This window comes from Meleagris gallopavo, chromosome 2, assembly GCF_905368555.1.
Source record: "Meleagris gallopavo chromosome 2, MGAL_WU_HG_1.1, whole genome shotgun sequence".
Taxonomy (NCBI): Eukaryota; Metazoa; Chordata; class Aves; order Galliformes; family Phasianidae; genus Meleagris; species Meleagris gallopavo.
This window is the reverse complement of record NC_139405.1, coordinates 89,081,386-89,102,824: the sequence shown is the minus strand read 5'-3', so window position 1 is coordinate 89,102,824 and position 21,439 is coordinate 89,081,386. Positions and strand designations below refer to the sequence as shown.

The 21,439-nt window shown below is 32.5% G+C and overlaps 1 protein-coding gene across 1 annotated transcript in view; it reads right to left on the bottom strand.

The window, feature by feature from the left end:
- The window catches only part of CSMD1 (CUB and Sushi multiple domains 1), a 1,002,456-nt gene that overhangs the window by 240,982 nt on the left and 740,035 nt on the right, over window positions 1–21,439 (bottom strand). The window contains exons 11-12 of the mRNA XM_085217921.1: window positions 19,649–19,752; window positions 11,822–11,934 (exon numbers count right to left, since the gene is read on the bottom strand). Coding sequence (XP_085074047.1) covers window positions 11,822–11,934; window positions 19,649–19,752 — 217 coding nt within the window. The remainder of the gene's footprint in view (window positions 1–11,821; window positions 11,935–19,648; window positions 19,753–21,439) is intronic.

Genomic DNA, 21,439 nt, shown 5'->3' with positions numbered 1-21,439 from the left:
TATTTCTTTACAAAAATGTTACACTACAATTTACTATCTGTCTCCAGCTAAAAAGAGTCCTCCTTCACAGGTCATATAGTTCCCAGCAGCATTCTAAGGGATGTCCCCCAATTTCTGTAATTTTTATTTATTTATTTATTTATTTATTTATTTATTTATTTATTTATTTATTTTTGTCCCTGTTATTATCAAAAAGGCTGTGGATCATATCCAGTTGATTAATTTTTGTTGCTCCTATCTTGTTGCATTCTATATCAACAGTAAAAATCAAACAAGACTTTAGAACCAGATAGATGGAAAGCCACCATGATTTAAAAAAAAAAAATAATAATAATCTATTTAAAAGAGCACAAAAATGTTTTGTTGGTGGTAATAGAATATAAAAGCATACGTTTAAAAATCCTTTAAAGTAATAAAAATCACACAATGAGAGAACTGAGGAGGTTGGAAGGGAACTCTGGAGAGCATCTAGTCCAACCACCAGCTAAAATAGGTTCACTACAGTAGGTTGCACAGTAGGTATCCAGGTGAGTTATTACTATTTTCAGAAAAAAATAATAATAATAATAATAATCCACAAGCTCTCTGGGCAGCCTGCTCCAGTTCTGTCATTCAAAGTAAAGTTCCTATAATGTTCAAATGGAACTTCCTATGTCCAAGTTTGAGCTCATTGCTACTCGTCCAGGCACTGGGTACCACTGAAAAGAGCCTAGCCACATCCACTTGACTTCTAACCTTTAAATACTTGTAAGTATTGATAAAAAATGAAATCTATTTACTAAATTTAATCTTTAGTATTTGTTGTGTACTTAAATATTTCCAGGAAAGTGAGGGTCATCACACATAAGAGTTTCTTGGGAAGACAAACGCCATAACTCTGAACGTTCTCCTCTTCCTCATTACCCCAGCTTTTATTACTAAGCATGGCACAGTCCGGGTCAGCTGTCCTGATTCAGTCCCCATCCAGCTCCTTGTGCATTCCCAGATTCCCAGTGGCATGACAGCGCAAGAACTTGAAATGTCTTTGGCTCTGTGTAAGCACTGAGCAACAATGAAAACACTACAGTGTTATCATCACTGTTTTCTTCACAAACCCCAAATATAGGATGATATGGGCTACTATGAAGAAAATTAATTCTACTGTAGCCAAAACCAAGACTTTATTTTTTTTTTTTTTCCTTAAACTTTCATTATTGTCTAGTATCAGCATGATATGAGTTTTCGGTAACACTGTTGATTTTTAAAACAGGTTGTTCTAAGAAATACTCTGTTGTTCAAATTGCAGAGTTCTTTACTAACAGAAGGAATACACCTCGACTCTAAAAAAGGCCTTTTGTTCAGTGCCCTTACAAAACTTTTGGAAAGGGAAATAGTAGCTGAGATGTAATAACTGTAGGTTTCCTATTCAGAGACAATGAAAATGCTTCTCCCAGATCAGGGAACTGCAGACTTAGAGGTCTTGCTTTAAGTGATTCTTGAACCGTAAAACCAGAATTACCAAAACAAGTAGGTTGTCTTATTACAAAAAAAAAAAAAAGAGATCAATAAACTGGAGTGATGGTAACTGGCATACTTGCCCTGAGAGGAGAGGCTGAGGCAGCTGGGCTTTCTTGCTGAGAGATTCTACGGACCTGACAGCAGCCTGCCAGTGCCCACAGGACACTGTGAAAACAGACACAGGTTTTTCATAGCACTGCATGGTGGAAAGTTAAGAGGAACAGAAATAACAATATGAGTAAAACATCATACAGGAAAATCTATTCTCCATGAGAACTGACAAGCAGTGGAGTAGGTTGCCCAGTAGGGTTTTACAGTCTCTGTCCTTGGAGGTTTCCACCTATTAAATTTGGTGGTGCTGTCCTGAAAAACTCATATCTGGCCCTGCTTTGAGGAGGAAGTTGTACTAGACTACTCCTTCAGCCTGAATTATCCTATAAACTTTTGACAGCATGCTATCATGCCAAAAGCAGTGTATGTAGTGTCAAAAAACAAAGCCATTTCAAAGTTAATTAATCAAGTCACACAATATTTATGAAAGAAAATTTCTCAGAATGTGGTTCTTTGAGGACAATCCCTGAAAATCTTATGTTCAGAACACAGTTGGGGCATTAAATAATATTTTTGTATGTAAGCTAGTTTCTGAAATAGGCAGGATTTCACCTTCCCCAGTGAATTGCAGATCATAAATAAGTTTGGTTATAAAGGACTCAGGAGGGAATCTTATTTCCTTATCTAAAATAAACTAAAATTCACCCCAAATGTCACTGTATATTCATAGTTGATTGTAATCTGAATTTAAGAGGATATTTCATGAATCAGACTAGTAATATTGCAGATTTAAAATAGGTTAATGCAAGCCTAAGGGATCAATTGAATAATTATAATCCATAAATTAAGTTTGGCGGGAAGAACTGTCAAATAACTGAAATATTCTTCATAGCCTCCTAATATAAGTAATAAAATCTTGGGTTCTTCATAGGCAGTATATTACTTGTAAGTCATCACTTGCTACATCATAATGATAGCTTTTTGAAGATCTAATCTTTTGATCTGATTGAGAAAACTACATAACTAGAAAAAAAGAATTTTACTTTTAAAATGGGAAGACAGTTGGACTAGATGATCTTGCATGTCATTTCTGACCTTGCCATTCTGATTCTATGAAAATTCTGGAAGCTGTTAGCATTTCCCATGTTCTCTGTATCTAAACGTTTCTATTTAATTGCAACTTCTTGTCTTCAGCATCACAATATGTTAAACAGTTGACATAAAACCGTAAGTTAAAAGTTGAACTAAAATAAACGTCATGAAGATATGAGTAAAAACTGTTTCTCACTGTAGAAAAGCCTGATTCTAAGCAAAGTAATGGAACAGTCAACACAGTTATCTACTTCTAAAGGGTTAAAGGATGAAAATATAATTAATGATTATTTTTTTTTAATTAGTCACACCATACAAAGAATAGGATTTTTAAATTAAAAACTTGGTTGATACAATGCATTTTATCTTGCTTAAACCATTTAAATTAGCAACACGTGGCATCCTAATTAAGAACTGGCATCATGGAAAATCAATTTAGCAAATACTAAGTGGATGGAAATTAGATAATGATAGTATCTCAAAGTGCAAATGTGACTAATGATTATTAGGAGGCAATAGAAGTGTTTTGAGTAGCTTAGCATATACTTTTTCTGCTCATTCCTAATAATTTGTTATGTATTATTTACATATTTACAATACTACTGAATAACAGTTGATGAATAGCAGTCATAGTATTTTTAAGATGCTATAACCTTGTGAAGCATTTTGCAGGCCTGAATATCTTCAGGTGCATATCTGCCCACAGAAGCAATGTTTTTTTTTCTCATACACTTTCCAAAGAAAAAAATCAACCATCAAAATTCCAAGCATATGGTAGCATATGGTAGATTTTGTATTAGGAGGACCTTATTTTTTATTATTCTGTACTTATAGATTGTAATCACTTATTAATGGATGTTTTCAATTTTTGAAGACCAGGAAGAAAGAGTCGAGTATCACTAAATAAAATAGAAGATTAAAAGGGATTTCATGTGCAGGATGTGTTGGATCTGGCAGACTGTTATGCCTATGATACAGGTTATAAAAGCACTCAGTGCTCAAACAAAGAAAACAAAAAAAAAATTTGGAGGCTAAAGGCTTCCCAATCACCTGAAAAGAATGTTTGTTTGCTTGTTTGTTTTTTTTTGCATTATTTAGAAATTCTTGGGAATAGCTTTAGTTCAGTCAAGGTTAAAAGGAATTCTCTCTTTCCTTATGAAATATTATATAAAGAAGTCCAGAAAATAGTCTTCGATTCATTACTATTTAGAAATGAATTAATTTCTACTAGATACTGTGTTTTGTTGATAGCAAAAAAAGATTTTGACAAGATTAGGAATGCAGCCTTCAGAAGCACTGTACAGAGATCTATACAGTATTTATATATAACCATATCAAACCAGCATAGACTTGTACATAGTTAATTGATACTGTATAGACACAGAAAATAAATGAAATGTGCTATTTTCAGTGAAATCTCACAAAAGCCTGCAGAGTCTTCGTGGAAATTTTTAACCATATATTTAAATCTCAATAGATAGATTGGATATCTCAGTTGGAAAATTCCATTCAACATCTTGCTTTTACTGCTTCACATTCAGAAAAAGAAGGAAAAAGGCTGGGTTGTGTAGGGAGCATAAGAGAAAAAAAAAGAGATCCTGGAGGAATTAGATTAATATACCAGTATTAACTGTGAAATGGAAGTGAACAGAGAAGATACAAGAAAAACCTGTGTTAGCAAGAAGGACTTAGAAAGAATTTCAGAAAAAATCCTCTCACAAATACTGCCACCATTAACAAGTACACCGCCCTAAGCTTCCCAAGGACATACAAGGCTGAGAGAATGCACTAAAAATGTTAATAGTTTCCTATTCTAAATTTTACGGTACTATAAATAAGCTCATGCTTGTAACTTTCTTAATTGTTAATAATTCCAGAAAAAGATACTAGCTTTTATGAACATCTACTACTCTTCAATGATTCATCCATATTTTATTTGGTTTCTACAAAACCTTCAAATACCAGCAAAGATTTTAAAATGTTTGGGGTTTTTTGTTGTTCTTTTGGTTTTGGTGATCAAAACTGCTGGAGGTCAACTGTACAAACATGTAAAAAAGAAAAACCCAACATTTGCTACAAGAATGTCCTGTGCCTGTAACAATTACATATAATCAAAATTTACTACAGCTTTCAGACAGACAACAGGACAAAAATAAAATACTTTTCCTGTTCATCACAAAAATGGTTGCCTAAAACAAAAAATTACTGACTCTAAACTGCTTGACAAACAAACTGTTACTAACAGTATACTGTTTATTTCCTTGCACACTGGAAGATATCATTATTTTACATGGTGTGAAACCGCAACAGTAAAACTTTCCCTATCTCATCATTTTGATAGCTTAGAGCATTGATGTTGAAGTTATACTTGAGTCATTTCAAAATTATTCATAAGCATTATGAATTTTATTTTTAATTTTATTTTATTTCAAATGCTACAGTGAACTCTAAGAACATAAAGTTAAGAACTTAAAGAACACTTTCTGACAGCTATCCACAGATTGTAAAATCTGTCATCCAACAGACTGTCCCGAGTTCTTGAGAAAATTTTCTGATTTCTACATACTTTTACAATTAGCTACAGAAGATAAACACAGAAATGGTAGATGGATATTAGTATTAAGATTGGAAAGATCTGGATGTGTGCTTAGGTGATGTCCACCATGCCTTCCTATATTATATTCTGTTGTACACAAAGACATGTTTCTCTGTGTAATGTTCCCCATAGTACATTTGTGTAACTTTAGTTAAGAAACAAGAAGTGGAGTGTGATATGATACAGTGGGAAAATGTTTATTATACACTATAAGAGTGAATATTGCAACATTCTAGTATCTTGGACTTCAATTTGAGGAGAAGCTGAAAAAAATAATAGTTTTTTATTTATTTATTTATTTTTTCAAATACCACAACTAAGGGGAAAAAAAAAAATGGAAGTAGTTTAGTGTTGGGGAATGGCTGCGAGAGCAGGGCGGACATGAGACTGTGTACGAGCATAACTGGTGCGGCAGCACAGAGTGCATACCCATGAGAAAACATTAGGAGTTAAGATGGGAGTCACAACATCCTTGGGGCAGCATGTAAACAGCAGGCCCACATCCACAGCTGTGCTCTGTGGATATGTGGGGGGCTGATAAGCAGATGAGCTCAGCGGCAGGTGTGAATGCTGGCTGAGCATTGGTTGAAGCTAGGCAGCCCACCTAGCCCACCTTGTGCACCAATAGTAAGTGAACACGTGTATTGGAATCATATATAAACTCTATATGTGCAATAAAGTGAAGCTTGATCACTCATACTAAGTACTGTTGTGCTTCCCCACTCGAGAACAATCTAATTAGGACACTATCCGTGGCAAATGGCACCCAAACAGCAGTTTAGTGGTTCCTATCAATGTACAAATTTTGGCACCCTAATACACTGAATCACAGAATCATAGGAGTTAGTAGGGACCTTTATAAATCACAAAGTCCAACACCATGGTAAAACAGGCTCTCTAGAGTACGCAACACAGGAAAGCACAGGTGTGTTTTGAATACCTCCAGAAAAAAAAGATTCTACAACCTCTCTGAGCAGCTTTTCCAGTGATCTGTAACCCTTCAAGCAAAGAACGTTTTCCTCACGTTCATATGGAAGTTCTTACCTTCCAGTTTGTGCCTATTGTCCCTTCTTCAGTCAGTGCACACAACTGAAAAGAGCCTGGCTCCATTCACTCTAATTTAATCCTTCTATAAGCACTGATAAGATCTCCTCTCAGACTACTCTTTTCCTGGGTGAAGAGTCTCCGGTCTCTCAGCCCTGCTCTGGAGGATATGCTGACTTTGTAACAGGTGGAGATGTTAGCATGTCAAATCAATTTCAGTCAAAATGTGAAATTAATGACTGTTTATGAGCTGGATGGATAAATCACACAGCTGGTGAAAGGACTTTGAAAGAATGAAGTACTGAAGAACTTTGAGACAACTTTTTAGTGAAATAAATCAATTCTTTACTGAGGATTTTGCTCAATGACTAAATGATTAAAAAAAAAAAAACAAACCAGCCATTACTTAATATTTTCCAAAGATCTAGTTTTAAGCAATACATCCAATATGAATTGCACTGAATTGTATTTTTACAATTTGTATTTTGTATGAATTGTATATTTGGAATTCACTTTTAATTGTCCATGTGAAATCATATAACATTAGTGATTACCTCCACCTGGCACTCTGTAATTAAAAAAGTGATGTGTAATAAATTCAAGAAGTGTTACAGTGGAGGAAGAAATGATGTAGAAACTATTTAATATCCAAACAAACTATTTAGAAACAAACATGGTTTGTGCGCCATTCTTTCTCTTCCCACCACTGCTTGGTTATGTAAGTGTTTTCATTCAAGATTGTTTTTAGACCAGCCACTGCTAAATAAAGCAAGAATCAGGGTGAGCCAGAGCATTGAATCTCCAAGCATCCATACTGCGCAAGCTCTAGCATACTTCCTGATGATGACTACCAGCATCCATTGTTAGAGGACAGTAAAGACCAGGGACCAATCCCAGTATAACTGGATAACAGGATGGAGAAAACTGCACCAGGTTTTCATCCTTCTACTGTATTAGAGTCATTTAGCACCACTCCACAGGCTTTAAATCTTCAGATATGCCTCATCACATCCCGAAGTGTTCAATATACATTCTCAATTTCACACTATGAAAACATGAATCATGGCCTGCAATGCAGCATGCATTAATAAACTGAAATAACCAACTCGCCCCACCCCAAGACACACGTAAATTCACTCAGACACAGTTTGTCTGCGGATAAACAAGAACCCTCCAGAGGATGATGTTATGCGGATGTACCCTCGGGCAAGAACATAGCCCCCAGCCACCACCTATTTAAAAAACACAATTGCAGTCTCAGCTTCTGGGTTTTAGTAAGCTCCATATAATCTCCTCTGGCCCTTTAAGGAGGCAAATAAACAAACAACAAAAAAAGGCTTTCTGTTCCCTCTTCCACAATGGTTCCCCTGCTCAGTATACTGCAAGGCTCCTTCCAGCTCTCCCTGAGCCAACCCAGGCCAGAAGTTCATCACAGAAAGGGGTGCTCAGCGATGCTGTTACCTGCCCTTTCTTACAGATCACAAAACTACTAGCAAACATTGTATCAGTAGTTTCCTAGATCATTTCTAACAAAAATTATAATGAAAGTCACGGTCAATTCTTCTGATATTGCCATGTATTACTTATTGTATCATAATACAGATTTCTAGTGTTAAGAGTATATGCACTCTGTTTGATAGCTGTGGAATTAGAAATATTATTGTGTTATGGATTTGTGTGCCTAGCAACAGAACAAGGGGCAATGGGCACAAACAACAACATAAGAAGTTCCATATGGACATGAGGAAAAACTTTAAATTGAGACAGAGTGCCCAAAAAGGTCGTGAAGTCTCTATCTCTGGAGATATTTAAAACTTATCTTCGCAACCTACTGTAGAGAACCTGATTTAGCAGGGGGATGGACTAAATGCTCTCTAGAAGTCCCTTCCAACCCCACAATTCTGTCATTTATGGTTGTTTTTTTTTTTTTAATCATATAGAAGGTGGAAAAATTAAAACAAAACCTTATATTTTTCTGTTAATAGGTAAAGAAGATACATTAAATTATTAATATAAAGCTAATTAAAGACAAAAACATGAACTCATGCTAGTACTTGTGTTCCAAATGCAAATACAAACAGTAATGATACTAATTATGAAATTAATTGCTTAGACAATATAATAAAATGAGAATCTGATTTATAGAAGCTTCTACTGCTACTTCCAAAATCACCGCTGTTACTTTAAATACTGATTTAGTTACAAATGATCAGAGGCATTTCTGTACTCCATCACATGAAAGGCTTCTTTAAACTGATGCCTACCAAGAAAAGTATCTTTATTTGTATTTCAAATTTCTTAATCTCTTGAAAGAAAGTAAACAATTTATTAAAGTTGGAGACAGATTTTTTATTTTTTTTATTTTTATTTTTTTTTTTAAATTGAGGCTGGACATATATTCATGAAAAAAATGAAGAGAAAATCTCTTTTCTGTGAATTATACTTGGACTTTTTCCTATAAGGTGAGTGAGCATAGAGATGTATAAGCACATACACAAACATACGTACATACATACATGAATATTTGTATTCAGGTTCACTTTTAGTGAATAATGCAATCACTACATTGTTAAACTTCCAATTTGACATTATTCTCTGATAATTAACTGAAAAAAATATATTATTATTTAGAAGAGAATTGTTTCAAGTGCAATAACCATCAGTTTATCATGACATTCAGCAATGGTTATCAACTGAAGTCTAAGGTCTATGCTTATAAATTAGATCACATCAGAGCACGTGTGTCTACATGAATTTCTCATTCAGGTGTATCACTGTCCCCAGATTACTGAACTTTAATCCTCCCCAGAGGATTCTTTCAAAGAAGATTAACCTGCAGGTACAGAAGGTCATAAAGTAACTGAAGAAGAGCCCCTTTACAGGGAATTCAGGTAGCTTACTGAGATAAATCCGTAGTTTAAATTTATTATACTCTGTTAATTTTAACTGCTCTGGGTATCCCCTTGTAGACATAACCTCATATATATTTTATTTTTTAAAATAACACCTATTACCAGGGACTGTTATCACTATTTTATAGGTGGATGTAACTTAAAGATACGTCTTTCACAGATAATAAAAAATAATTCAAGTTAAACTATTTTCTATTTATACAAGATGTTCAGTACGCATTTTGCAGTATGTAATGTATTCCAATATGCATATAAAAGCAATGTAGGGTAAATTTTGAAGTGAGACAAGAACCAATGCCTTTGCAATTATGGAGATATTTGTTATTATTTTCAGAAATAATATATGAATAATGCTACAGATGCAGAATATAAAAAACATGCAGGTAATGGTAACTTTAAAAGAAATGCAACAAGGGGATACCTAATAAACATTTTGGATAAGAGATAAATGACTTTTTTCATCTCAGCAAAACATAGATGAAATGCAGTTTAAATATTTATAAATGCATAAATACGTATTTTCAAATTTTTAAAACTTGACACAACCAACTCTTAACTGTAAATGAAGTTCTGTGTATGTCAGTTTTTTAGGGAAATTTGTCAAATAAACATGTTTCACCCGCATGTCATGTGAATTAAGGTTTAATGATATTTCATATATCAAATTATCCTGTATTGTTTTGTTAAAAAAAAAGTGTTATGCCAAAATCATGCATATATATACAGAAAGTCTTGTGGAAGTCAAAGGCTGATTTTGCACAAAATTATCATTTGAATTGTAAAAGTAGTGTTTTACTCCTTTTTAAATTTCTTATAAGTTTTCTTTTTTTTTTTTAATATATATTTTTTCCCTATACTGTACTATAAATATTTGCTAGAAGGAATGCTTTCCCTCTCCTCCCCCAACTTTTTTTTGTTTAGTAAACAACAGTAATACTGCATTTCCTCCTATAGGAAGAAATATTTCGCTAGATTTTTAACATAACATTGATTGACTTCATGTAGTAATGTAGCTGAACAGCTATGGTTGTGGAACACACACCATGGCATTTTCTGTAACTAAAAACAAACATTAAACTTCTACTTTTCTGTTTTTTTTTTGTTGTTTTTTTTGTTTTTTTTTAAAGTGGTAAAAAGGTACTGCAAATTTTCATTTCCATAAAATGATAAAGTTTTTCTATGAAATTTTTATCTGAACTGTATCAGCTAAGACTAGGACTTTCCAAAAAAATTTGGCCCACACATTCATCGAAGAGAAAAAAAATATAGTGTCTGGTTTAACCACCAGTTAGTGGTTGAGATTTAAAACACTGACTTTACATGTACATACATGTACATAGAATTTACAGATCTGGCTTACCAAATGAATAAACCACAGGAGTCTCACAGAAAGCTAAAAATGCAGAAACCCTTAGTGTCTTTGATTGTATGTATTAAATAAAATGTAATAGACAGTTTCCTGTATTTCTATCAACAAATTTCCAAACTATATGAGATTAGAAGGAAATCTGTCTAGTTCCATCATTTATTAGATTTTTTTTTGCAGTGAAAGAAAAAGAGTACCAACAAATAAATATATATATGAATACATCTAAATAAATATATATGGATATACATATATATATATAAATCAAATAATGCTTATATGTAATTATCATTTCAATCTTATTGTGCCTTTTCAGAAAATATCAGCTTTGTTTTTAGAATTTGTCCCTCTCCAGTCTTTAAAAAGAATTTGTAACGCTAATGTTTTTAAAAAATATGACTATGGTAAACCTTTAATTAAGTGTTAATTAGAATTTGGAAGTAACATTCATCTTAAAATCAAATACTAAATAATTACATACTCAATTATTAACCTGAATGAAAAGCTATATAACATTTTGTTTTTCTACAATACGGTAAAAATGTCTGAGCTATTTCACATATGGAAAATTTTTAGTTATGATATAAAAATACTTTCCAGAAAAGCTTGACTAAAAGAGTAATCTTCACTAGCTGAGCTAAAACACAGAAATTCTCTCTTATTCTCAGAAAATACGTTACTGTTACAGTGCATAATATTTTTTAACACAGAGGCAAACAGACTTTCAACTCTTGATAAGTTTTAACTTGTTGAGTCTATCACCAAAAAGATATGAACACAGATAGGCTAAACTGGCCAAACATATCTTCTGGATGGAAGAGAAGAGAGAGAGAAGTTTCCCATTAATAATCATTATTCCATATTAATTTTGACTTAGATCTGCAAAGATTCTCAGTACTGCATGGAACTTCAGTTTTGTGATTACATCAGTAAATTCAGAGAAAACTAACTATACTTTTCAGATAGTATCTATAATAAAGAATTTCAGAGGTTAGCAGCATGTAACATTTTAGATTTTCCAAACATATTAGAAATCTGTTTTGTTTTTTTTTGTTTGTTTGTATTGACTTTCGAGAAAAAGGATTATCACACTAAATTTCATTTTTTTCTTCAGATCCTTTTAAATTATTTTATATATCTCCATTATCAACGACAGAAACAGCATCAAAAATACAAATCTGTGAAATGACTAAAAACGTATTCGAGGATTTATTGCAATGTATGAAGAAAGTTACAGTTTAAAGTGGTCAATTTAGTTTCTACCTTGATAAACTGCTTTGAATCCTGGTGAGCCAATGCTGTCATCAGATTGTAAATGAAGCCACATCTGGTTGCTCATGCTTACAATAAGGTCAGGAACACTAGATCCAGTGAGTCTGCATGTAGGATAAATTAAAAAGTCATTTGCTGTAGCAAAAAAAATAAAAATAAATAAATAAAGCAGTATTTTTTAAATAATTAATATAATGTTTACGACTGTTCACAAAATAGCAACCTTGTGTCCTGATTTATTTATTTTAAAATTAAATTAGCTATTTTATATGGATGAGAATAATTTGAAGTCTTAAAAAAAATAATTAAATGAATGCATTCAAATTAACAACTGTTAAACATTTTTAATAAAATTAGGAAATCTAAATATTTCAATAACTAATTACCTAATAGATAAGTGAAGGAGTGTACCAGATAAATTGTTTTCACATGTTTTGATCAGTATTATTTTTTTTTTGCAATTTTTTTTAAAAGCAAAGGAAGTTAGTTTGGCTGTTTTACAGCACATGCGTTCACAAGAACTTACTAGAACCTCATATACAACAGGCAAGATGGTGAATCACACAATAAAACTTCAGAGTTTTACAACAATCATCTGCATTCATCTGTAATTCTGACATAAAATCATAGAATGTTTTGAATTGGAAGGGACCTTAAAGACTATCTAGTTCCAATCCCCTGCTGTGAGCAGGGACAGCATCCCTTGGCCATATTGCTGATGGCCCCATTCAACCCAGTCTTGAACACTTCAAGGGATGGGACATCCACAGCTTATATGGACAACTCGTTCCAATGCTTCACTGCCCTCATGCTGGTGATAGACATCGTAAAGCAAAAAGATTAATTTATTAATCAATAAAATCCTTGTGGATTACTCTTCCCACACAACTAGCAATAGGACTAAGGGAAAGGCCTCAAGTTGTGCCAGGGGAGATTCATGTTGGACATTAGGAAAAAATGATTCTCCAAAAGAGTGGTTAGGCACTGGAATGGGCTGCACAAGGAGGCTGTTGGGTCACTGTTCCTGGATGTGTTTAAGAAATTTTTAGATACTGTACAAAGGGACATGGTTGAGTGGGGACATACTGGTGGAAGGTGGTCAGTTGGACTGGATCATCTTGAAGGTCTTTTTCTATGATTCTCTTAATGATGAAAAATACCCATCACATATAAAGAGGTTACAGTATTTTATCTGCAAAACTGCTTAGATCTTTATGGTAACTATAAAAAACTTTAAAAAAGTAGATGAAAAGTCACACATGAAAAGTGCAGCAGAATATCTCTACCTAAGCTGGCATTACAGAAACAAAAAATAAATCGTAAGTGGTGAATATCTGCATTGAACTACAGGCAGAACTTCGTTTATTAGAAGCTTTTGAGATTGGAACCGCAAGTATGGCAATATCTGCAGTTGATATAACAAATAAACAATGACTTTGTCCCTTTTGTTTGAGCAGACTATTTTGCTCAAATGATAATATACTGCATCTTCTGTCTTTCTTCCAATCGACTATAATAAAAAACAAACAAACAAACATGTGACATAAGTAACAACAAAAAAAAAATCGTAATAATACAGTGCCAAGCTGAAAGAAGTTGCTCCAAACACAGAATTTCTCAAGAAACAAGTTAAAAGTAAACAAAATCTGGTATTTGAAATCTTCCTCAAAAAAAAAAAAAACACTGTCAGATTTTAATACTGTTGCAACTTAAAAGCAAGAACACAGCAAAAGCAGAGACTGAACAGAAGCAAAGTAAGAAATGAAGAACTTTGAGGTAAGCTGTAGGAAATCCTATATTGCCTCTTAAAGTCTTATTCAGGAAGGCTGTGAATAAGGAGGTGTGAATCTTATATCTAAATATTTTGTTTTCTTACTCTGATTAACACACCCCCCATTCCTCACCCTCCAGCCTCCCCTCCCAGAAAATAAAAAATAAAAATCACACAAGAGAAATGGCTTCGGAGTTCTGCCTGTACATCTAAAACTGCTGCTGTAATGGCAGATAGTTCAGAATATTTACAACTACAACTTTGTAGAAAGAGGTTGAGAAGTAAAGGAAAGATAACTCACAGATAGTGAGTAACACTAAAAAAGAGTAATTTAGAAGATGCTTGTGGAAATAGATATGTCAAGAAAGAAAGAGTGAAGAGTACATTTCAGAAACATATTTTGAAGCCATAGAAATAATTGTTAGTTTCTGCCTTATTTCTCCAGTTAAAATAGTTAATGAAAATACTATTCTCCAGCAATGAATAACATTCACAGATATTTCTTGACAATAAGGGAGATATGTTCGAATTCAACTGGTAATCTGTGAGGCTCCTGCATGAATTATTCAGTGACTATTCGTATATATATATATATATCGACTACATAACCTAGTATCAAGTATTCAGATGGCCCCACTCACATTACTGGATTATTGCAGGACATCCACATTTATGTTTTCTGAATTCTAAAATTCTAAATCTTTATGAGTAATAAAGCATAGTTTAACTGCATGTAGATGTCTGTGCAGTACACAAACAAACAAAAAGGTGTAATTGTATCACACAACCATTGAAGTTTAATCTTAAAAATAATCCAACTGATGAGTTGTGTCTGCTTTTTTTTTTGTTTTGTTTTGTTTTGTTTTGTTTTGTTTTAATAAACTGGTTTCCCAATGGAACAGTAACTACGCATTCACACTACTCATCCATCTGATCCTTAGCTGTCACTTTAATATAACTTGAACTGAATAACTGATATTAATCAAATTTGATAGTAATGATATCTAAATTCCTACAGGCTTGCTGGAAACGATGAATGTGATAAAGACTCCAGTTAAGAAAGTCACTCTTCAGCTTGATGTCATCTCCCTTCAAAATGCCAATGGCTTATCCATAGATGGCAGATATACACAAACCAAAATTTGTGCTATCATCTGCTCAGTTTGATGCCTAGTAAATACAAGGAGAGATTTGAGATTCTTGATAGATGGGCTAGAAAATACAGATTGCAGGTAAAGTAATAATATGTAAGAAATAAGCATTTATAATTTCCTCCACTTTAAATTTTCAGCAATTCCATCCTACAGAGAACCAAGGAGCTCTGGTTCAGCTAGCTAGATTGTCCAATTTCATTCTGGTTCAGAGTATGGCACAGTTTCAGCATGATTAAGTTGAGAAAAAAATATTTTCATGACCACATTCTTAAATATGAAATCATCAATTTTCATTACTATAATTGCATGGTACTGAGGTTTTCAGCAAGATGCCATTCAAATATTATTTGAACTTCCAACTGAATGGAGAGATCAAAGTAATGAAAGACAGAAAAGAAAATATAAAGTATAAATCAGCCTTAGAACCTACAGAAGAAGAATAGTATATCCCCGCGAGCCTGAACTTGAACACCTCAAGTGAAGAATATTCATTTGGCAATTTTTATCCTTGAAAATGTAAAAACAAAACAAACAAACAACAACAACCAAAAAAAAAACACAAACTGAAAAGCATTATTATCTACAAAGAATTTGCTGAAATATCTATTAGAGTTCTACTGATTGGAAGATACATTGTGAAGTATTTCTTTTCATTACTATCAGTAAATGAGCATGTGGCATGAACACCTCCACCACAAGACTCTGAATGTGAGTTAATGAAGCACTCTATGGCAGTCAGATGTTTCTTAGATCAAAAGTCTGATGCAGTCTTGGCTGTGTATGCAGTCTGCTGTCTGTTGACTCAGATGTTGAACTGACGAAGATATCTAACTAAATCAGAAAATTTCACAAGTGTTGTGTACATTTATTTGTATCACTCATACAATTAGATAGTACAGACTTTCTTGAATATTGATGAAAATGTGTAGAATGTTCAGCAGATTTCTAGCAAATTATAGTAACATCCCATCTTGTGTAGTTAAGTAGTTTTCGGTAACTTGGACTTTAGAATGCTCCCAAGAAGTCTAGTGACTGAGTCTGGGTCAGAGTGCATGTGTACCCACTGATACATAGGTCTAGTGAAAGAGAAACAATCTTGAATAGATATTGAAATCAATAACTACAATCTTAAGAAATACAGACATACTGACATTACAAAGAAAATGCTGCTGAGTCTGAAACCAAAAACACTGACAACTATGACTTGGAATGTTACTGTGAATAGTTAGGAGTTCTAGATATGTGACCTAGTAAAAAAATAACAGCTAAGAAGATTATGTACAATGTGAAATGAGGAATAAAGTCCCTGAACAAGCATCTCAAAATTATGAAGATTATGAATAGATTACTCAAACCCTTTTATCTGCCCACTCACTGTTTGGAAGGAATTAAAGTCCCTTTATTCTGAATGCATTCTTGGGAGGTGTATTAAAAAATTAACTTTTTGTTCCAAAATCCTGCTGCAGGGAAGCTCTCATACAAAAAGTGTGAATGCAAAAATGTTAAAGCAAAAACTTTCTTCATTACTTACTTCTTCATAATCTGTGAATCTAAGACTTCAATAAAGAAAACAGCAGTTTCAGCTTTGTTGTAGTTTTAGTTTTTTTATTTAATTAGGAGATTCCTGAGAATAGGATTTCTCTACACATAAAACAACTTTCTTCAACTACGAATCAGGCAAGATGGGGTACATCTGATATGAGAATGTTGATCTGTCTGACAACACACATTGTTGCTAATTCAGTTCATCCCAGGCCGTAACCATCTGAAGACTAGGCTCTTTAGCAAGTTCAGGAATAGAAACTCGGAGAACAGCCATTCAGACAGATTGGCTGGTGCTAAACACATTTCATTGTGGGTATGTGCAATCATATCTTGCCTCTCTACATTAAAGAAGTTTAAAATGTTGTGACAACTGATGCAACAAATGAAGTAAAGGAAGTTAAATTTGTGCCAAATTTGTCTCAGTACTCTGAACAGACTCATGGGATATAAAAAGACAGCTTTCACAGAAGACAATAATGAGTGAAAGCAATTTCTGCACTATTGGCTCTCTAATCTCAAGTGTCCAAAAAACTAAAAAGAAGTTTTTAGGTGCAGTGTCCAGGATCAGAAATATTGCATATTTCTATAATCAGTACAAATTGTGTTTAAGAAGCAACTGAATTCAAAAAGTTGATGGCACAAACATGGCACCATGTTAACAGCACACGTAAGGGCGTGATCATAAAAAAAAAAAAAACAAAAAAACTATAAAAAAAGCTCTAGAAAACAAGTGTTTACAGAAACATGTTAAGTTCTTAAAATATTTTATTGCTCTTTTAAACAAACAAACAACCTACCTAAATTAACTTAGGAGAATTGTGATAAGTTAAGAATGAGAAGCTTGATTTTTATATAAAAGATGTAAAAGTTTGGATTTTAGGTTCAATTGTCAGGGATTCAATTGTCAGGGGCCAGAAAACAATCTTTAAAATAACTTTCATAACAACCATGTTCTCAGTATGCTTTTTTCTTTGACAAAGATGTAGATAAAAACAGAAAATCCTAGTGTGCAGTTTTCATCTGTATGAATTCATTCATCCTCCTTTGCTACAAAATGAAGTACACAATAATCTGTAAATTAAAAGAAAAGTCATGGTATAAATCAAGGATATTCTATAAATATATATAAGAAAAAGCTTCGAGTCCTTTCTGCATTTTTTTTCTTTTTCCTCTTTTTTTTTTTTTTTTTTCTGTGCATAATATTTTAAATAAATGTATTTTCTTTTAGGTGTTAGAACAATAAGGTAAGCAGAATGACAGCTTTCAGAATTCAATATATCAGCATTTGTGGCATTAAATCAGAATATAAAATATTAAAGCATTTTAAAATTTAATCATAAACATCTTCTGAGTTTCCAAGATAAGAATGAATTTTCTTTCTTTGAGGTTAATGCCTTTTTTAATGTTTAGCAGGTTTTCTTACCCTTTAAAGAAACAATTTTACTGTATTATTCTTACCTTCACAGTTAAAAAAAAAAAAATCACTAAAATCACTACATTATTTTTGTGCTTAATTGTAACCAAACTGCAAGCCAATTCTGAAGTTTTAATTGTTAAAGCAGTGTGTCACTAAAAATCCCCAATTTTACTTAGCTTGTGTTTTTCTTTCATCACTACTGATGTCAACTATCTATCTAATTAAGGAAGAAATTCCATCACAGTATTATTTGTATTAAAAAACAAAGAAAAATAATTTTCTCTCTCTCCTAAGTTTTATAATTTCTTAACCATTCAGAAAAAGAGCTTTTGAAGTAATAAGACAAAGTCACTAGAAAGTCAGATTCAATGGTATATGAAAAGTATAAAAGATGTACAAAAAATATAAAGAGAAGTATTACAAGAAGTGAGGGTTTTTTCTTCTTTTTTTTTTTTTTAATAATTAAAATAAACTCATTTTGGAAGGGTAGGTTGGTTTTCAAGTTCCCAAGAAATTTACAAGTTGTGTGTGAAAAGAGGTAAAGGATCAGAGTTTACTAAAACACATCTCTTTCTCATGGACAACTGACAAAAATGGAAGAGTTCAAACAAGTAATTTCTATTTCTTCTTTATGTCATAAAATAAAATGAAACTCCTTTATAGACAGGAAAAGTTAAAAGAAGATTCATGATTTAAGGGAAAAAGTTCTAAAAAGAAAATTGAGTTTTAATTGAAGTGCTACAATAAAAATATAATTTCAAAGAGAAGTAGACTTTCTAAAGTAGTATTATTTTAATTTAAAGAATTTAAGAACACACACTAAGGAATAGCAGGAGAAATTTTGATAGATGTTCTTTACCTCACACATGATTATCACTACTGAATTAGCTTGTCAGGGTAGTAATTAGTTCCTAGCCAGACACTGTTAAATATGAGAAATAAGTTTAGCAAGAACTTTACAGCCTAAATTTATTTAGATCAATTTTCAGTAAGTTGTATCGGTCTATTTCCAGAGCTAATCTTTTCAACAGGCATATATTGTAATATTAAATTTTTTCAAGAAATTATGGTTACATTGGAAAATAATTGTTAAAAATAATAAAATTCACTGTCATATCTCCTTTCATTAATTAAAAATAATTAAAAAAAATCCATAAAACTATATAGCTTTAATGAAACAAAATATGGCGTATATATAAAGTGCATATTTTTACCTCCCCTACTGAAAATACCAACTATGCTGTCACACAGATTGATTAAATTGATTTGAAATAATATGCTTTCTATCAAAGTATATTGTTAAATATACCATCTTGATGTATATCATGCTCTTAAAACATTTTATTAAATTATTTTTGTTTTATACCACACCCTTCCCTCCCCCCCCTCCCCCGAAATTAATCTTAGACTGAATAGCCTATATGAACCTCTGGGTAATGAAGATAAGTGCTAATAGTTGAGAATTTAGACAGTATAGAAAGCTTGTGCAAGGACTGAGAATTTCAATACAGTTATCCTGGTATTTACATTAAGTCTTCTCCCATCACATTTTTAAATCTCCCCTGTTTATTCTCCTATTATCCTATTTCCAATATTCATTCCTTGTTTTTCTGACTTAAAAATAAAAATAGCAATAATGCTGGAAAACCTGAGCTTTTTTCTTAGTAGGGTTTCAATACTAGGCTTGTGGACAATCCAATCTGGTGCCTGGTTCAGTGGCTGGCAGCACTGACTGCATCAGGGGAGTTGGAGCCTGATGATCTCTAAAGTCCTTTGCAACTCAAGCCATTCTATGATTATACACTTTATATAAGCTTACATTATACAAACAAATTATATAAAGAATAATTATAAATAGATATATTATGATGCAGAATCAGCAACATATAGCAGCAAATTTCCAGTGAAAACTGTTGAAGTTCTGTACTTACACATACAACACTGTCCTGGTATCACCAACTTTCCCAGCATCTCCAACAGTGAGCGTATCATATCCTCTTTCCAGTTCAAACTCTTCAAAAGCAAGCTTTATGACCTGTTTCAATGAAATTTCATATATTTCAAAACATAGCACAGGTTATCTGAACTGTTCAAATCTTAAAAGAAGTAATTTGACTACCATCAGTAAAGCACTCATTTCTACTATTTTCAGTTCGTCTTATCTGATTTGACAATGACAAATGAAGTAAAGGAACTTCTGTTTTTTTCTCCAAGTGGAAAGTCCTTGCCATAAACTTTTAAAGTTATGAAATACTAAGGATGCTAGGACAACCTTTAAAAAAAAAGAATTTTATTTAATTTTAATAGTTCAACAAGAAATACATAATTCAGTAAGTAGATGAAGTTAAAACCCCTTAATATATTTTTCTTCATGTGAATCATATAATGACAAGATTGTATGATCAATTCATGAGAAGGTGAAAGAGACTGGTGAACAAAAATGCATAATCAATATTTTTTTTTTAATATAAGATACTAAAACTAAATTTTGATTTCATTGAATGTTTACTCATGAATTGCCCAGAGAATAAAAATAGAATCAGAATTGTTTGAAAAAAAAATATTCAGAATTCATGTAAACTGTAAATTTTTAAGCCTAAACTGAAATGGATTTAGTTTTTTTTACAAAAGAAGACTTGCATGAAATCCACTTTTCACAGTCCAATATTGGTGACTTTGAGTTGTAGGTTTTATATGTATGCATATTTATAGTGTACTTTTTTTGCAAGGTTTCCACAAAAATCTCAATATCTTTGTGCAGAGAGTCATGATGATTTTCTACAAAGTTATTCAGTTTTATCTTTATACTAAATTTGGCAGATACCTGTGGATAGACATTCACATAATTTGCACAATTATCTTGTTTTGTGGCTATCCACAAGATTTGAGTCAGATTCAAACGGTTTTGCATCAGCTGTACTATATTGATATTTCAGCAGCAGTATGAAAAGCCAGCTGATACCCTCCATCCAGTTAATCTCTGTGATCTACGTTGCAGAAGTCACCTAGCTCTGTAAAAAGCAAGTGTCCAAGCTAAGATAGTTGTTTAGACTGCCTCAATCTTAAAATAAAAATAAAAATAAAAAATAAAAATAAAAAAAAAGCCAACACAGGGAACTTCCTAGGGATTTGGAAACAAAAGAAGTAAAAACTGGAAATATAATTATATTATTTCAAATTTCCGAATCTTCTTAAAACTTCAAATAGAACCATAAGCTTCAAACAGAGTTAAATGGTTTTGAATATCTACTTTAAGAACAGCATAATACAGAAGCAATGTGAAAGGATGATACAAGCATTAAAGAATACATATTCAATCCTGTGTCCCCACAAAACTTTCAAAAAATATTCTATTTCCCTAGCATATACAGATCTGACATGAAGTGGAAGTGTCTATGCCCAAAATACCATAGAAGAGGAAGACAGAGATCACTGACTGGAAATAGCAATAAAACTAGGTAGTTCTTACACACAAATTCTATCAATGATTACCTTATTAGAACTATAGAGATCTCCTTTTCACCATCTAAGTAACTAAATAAACTAAAAACCAAGCAAACAAGCAAAAAAAAAAAAAAAAAAAAAAAGCCGATATCAAATCAGTGAGACTGTAAGATAAGCAGTATATTCAGGTACAAACCATAAGTGGAGTATTTTATAGAAATATGATCACAATTCTAAGACCATGGCAACAATAACATAAAAAAGTTAATAAATAGGAA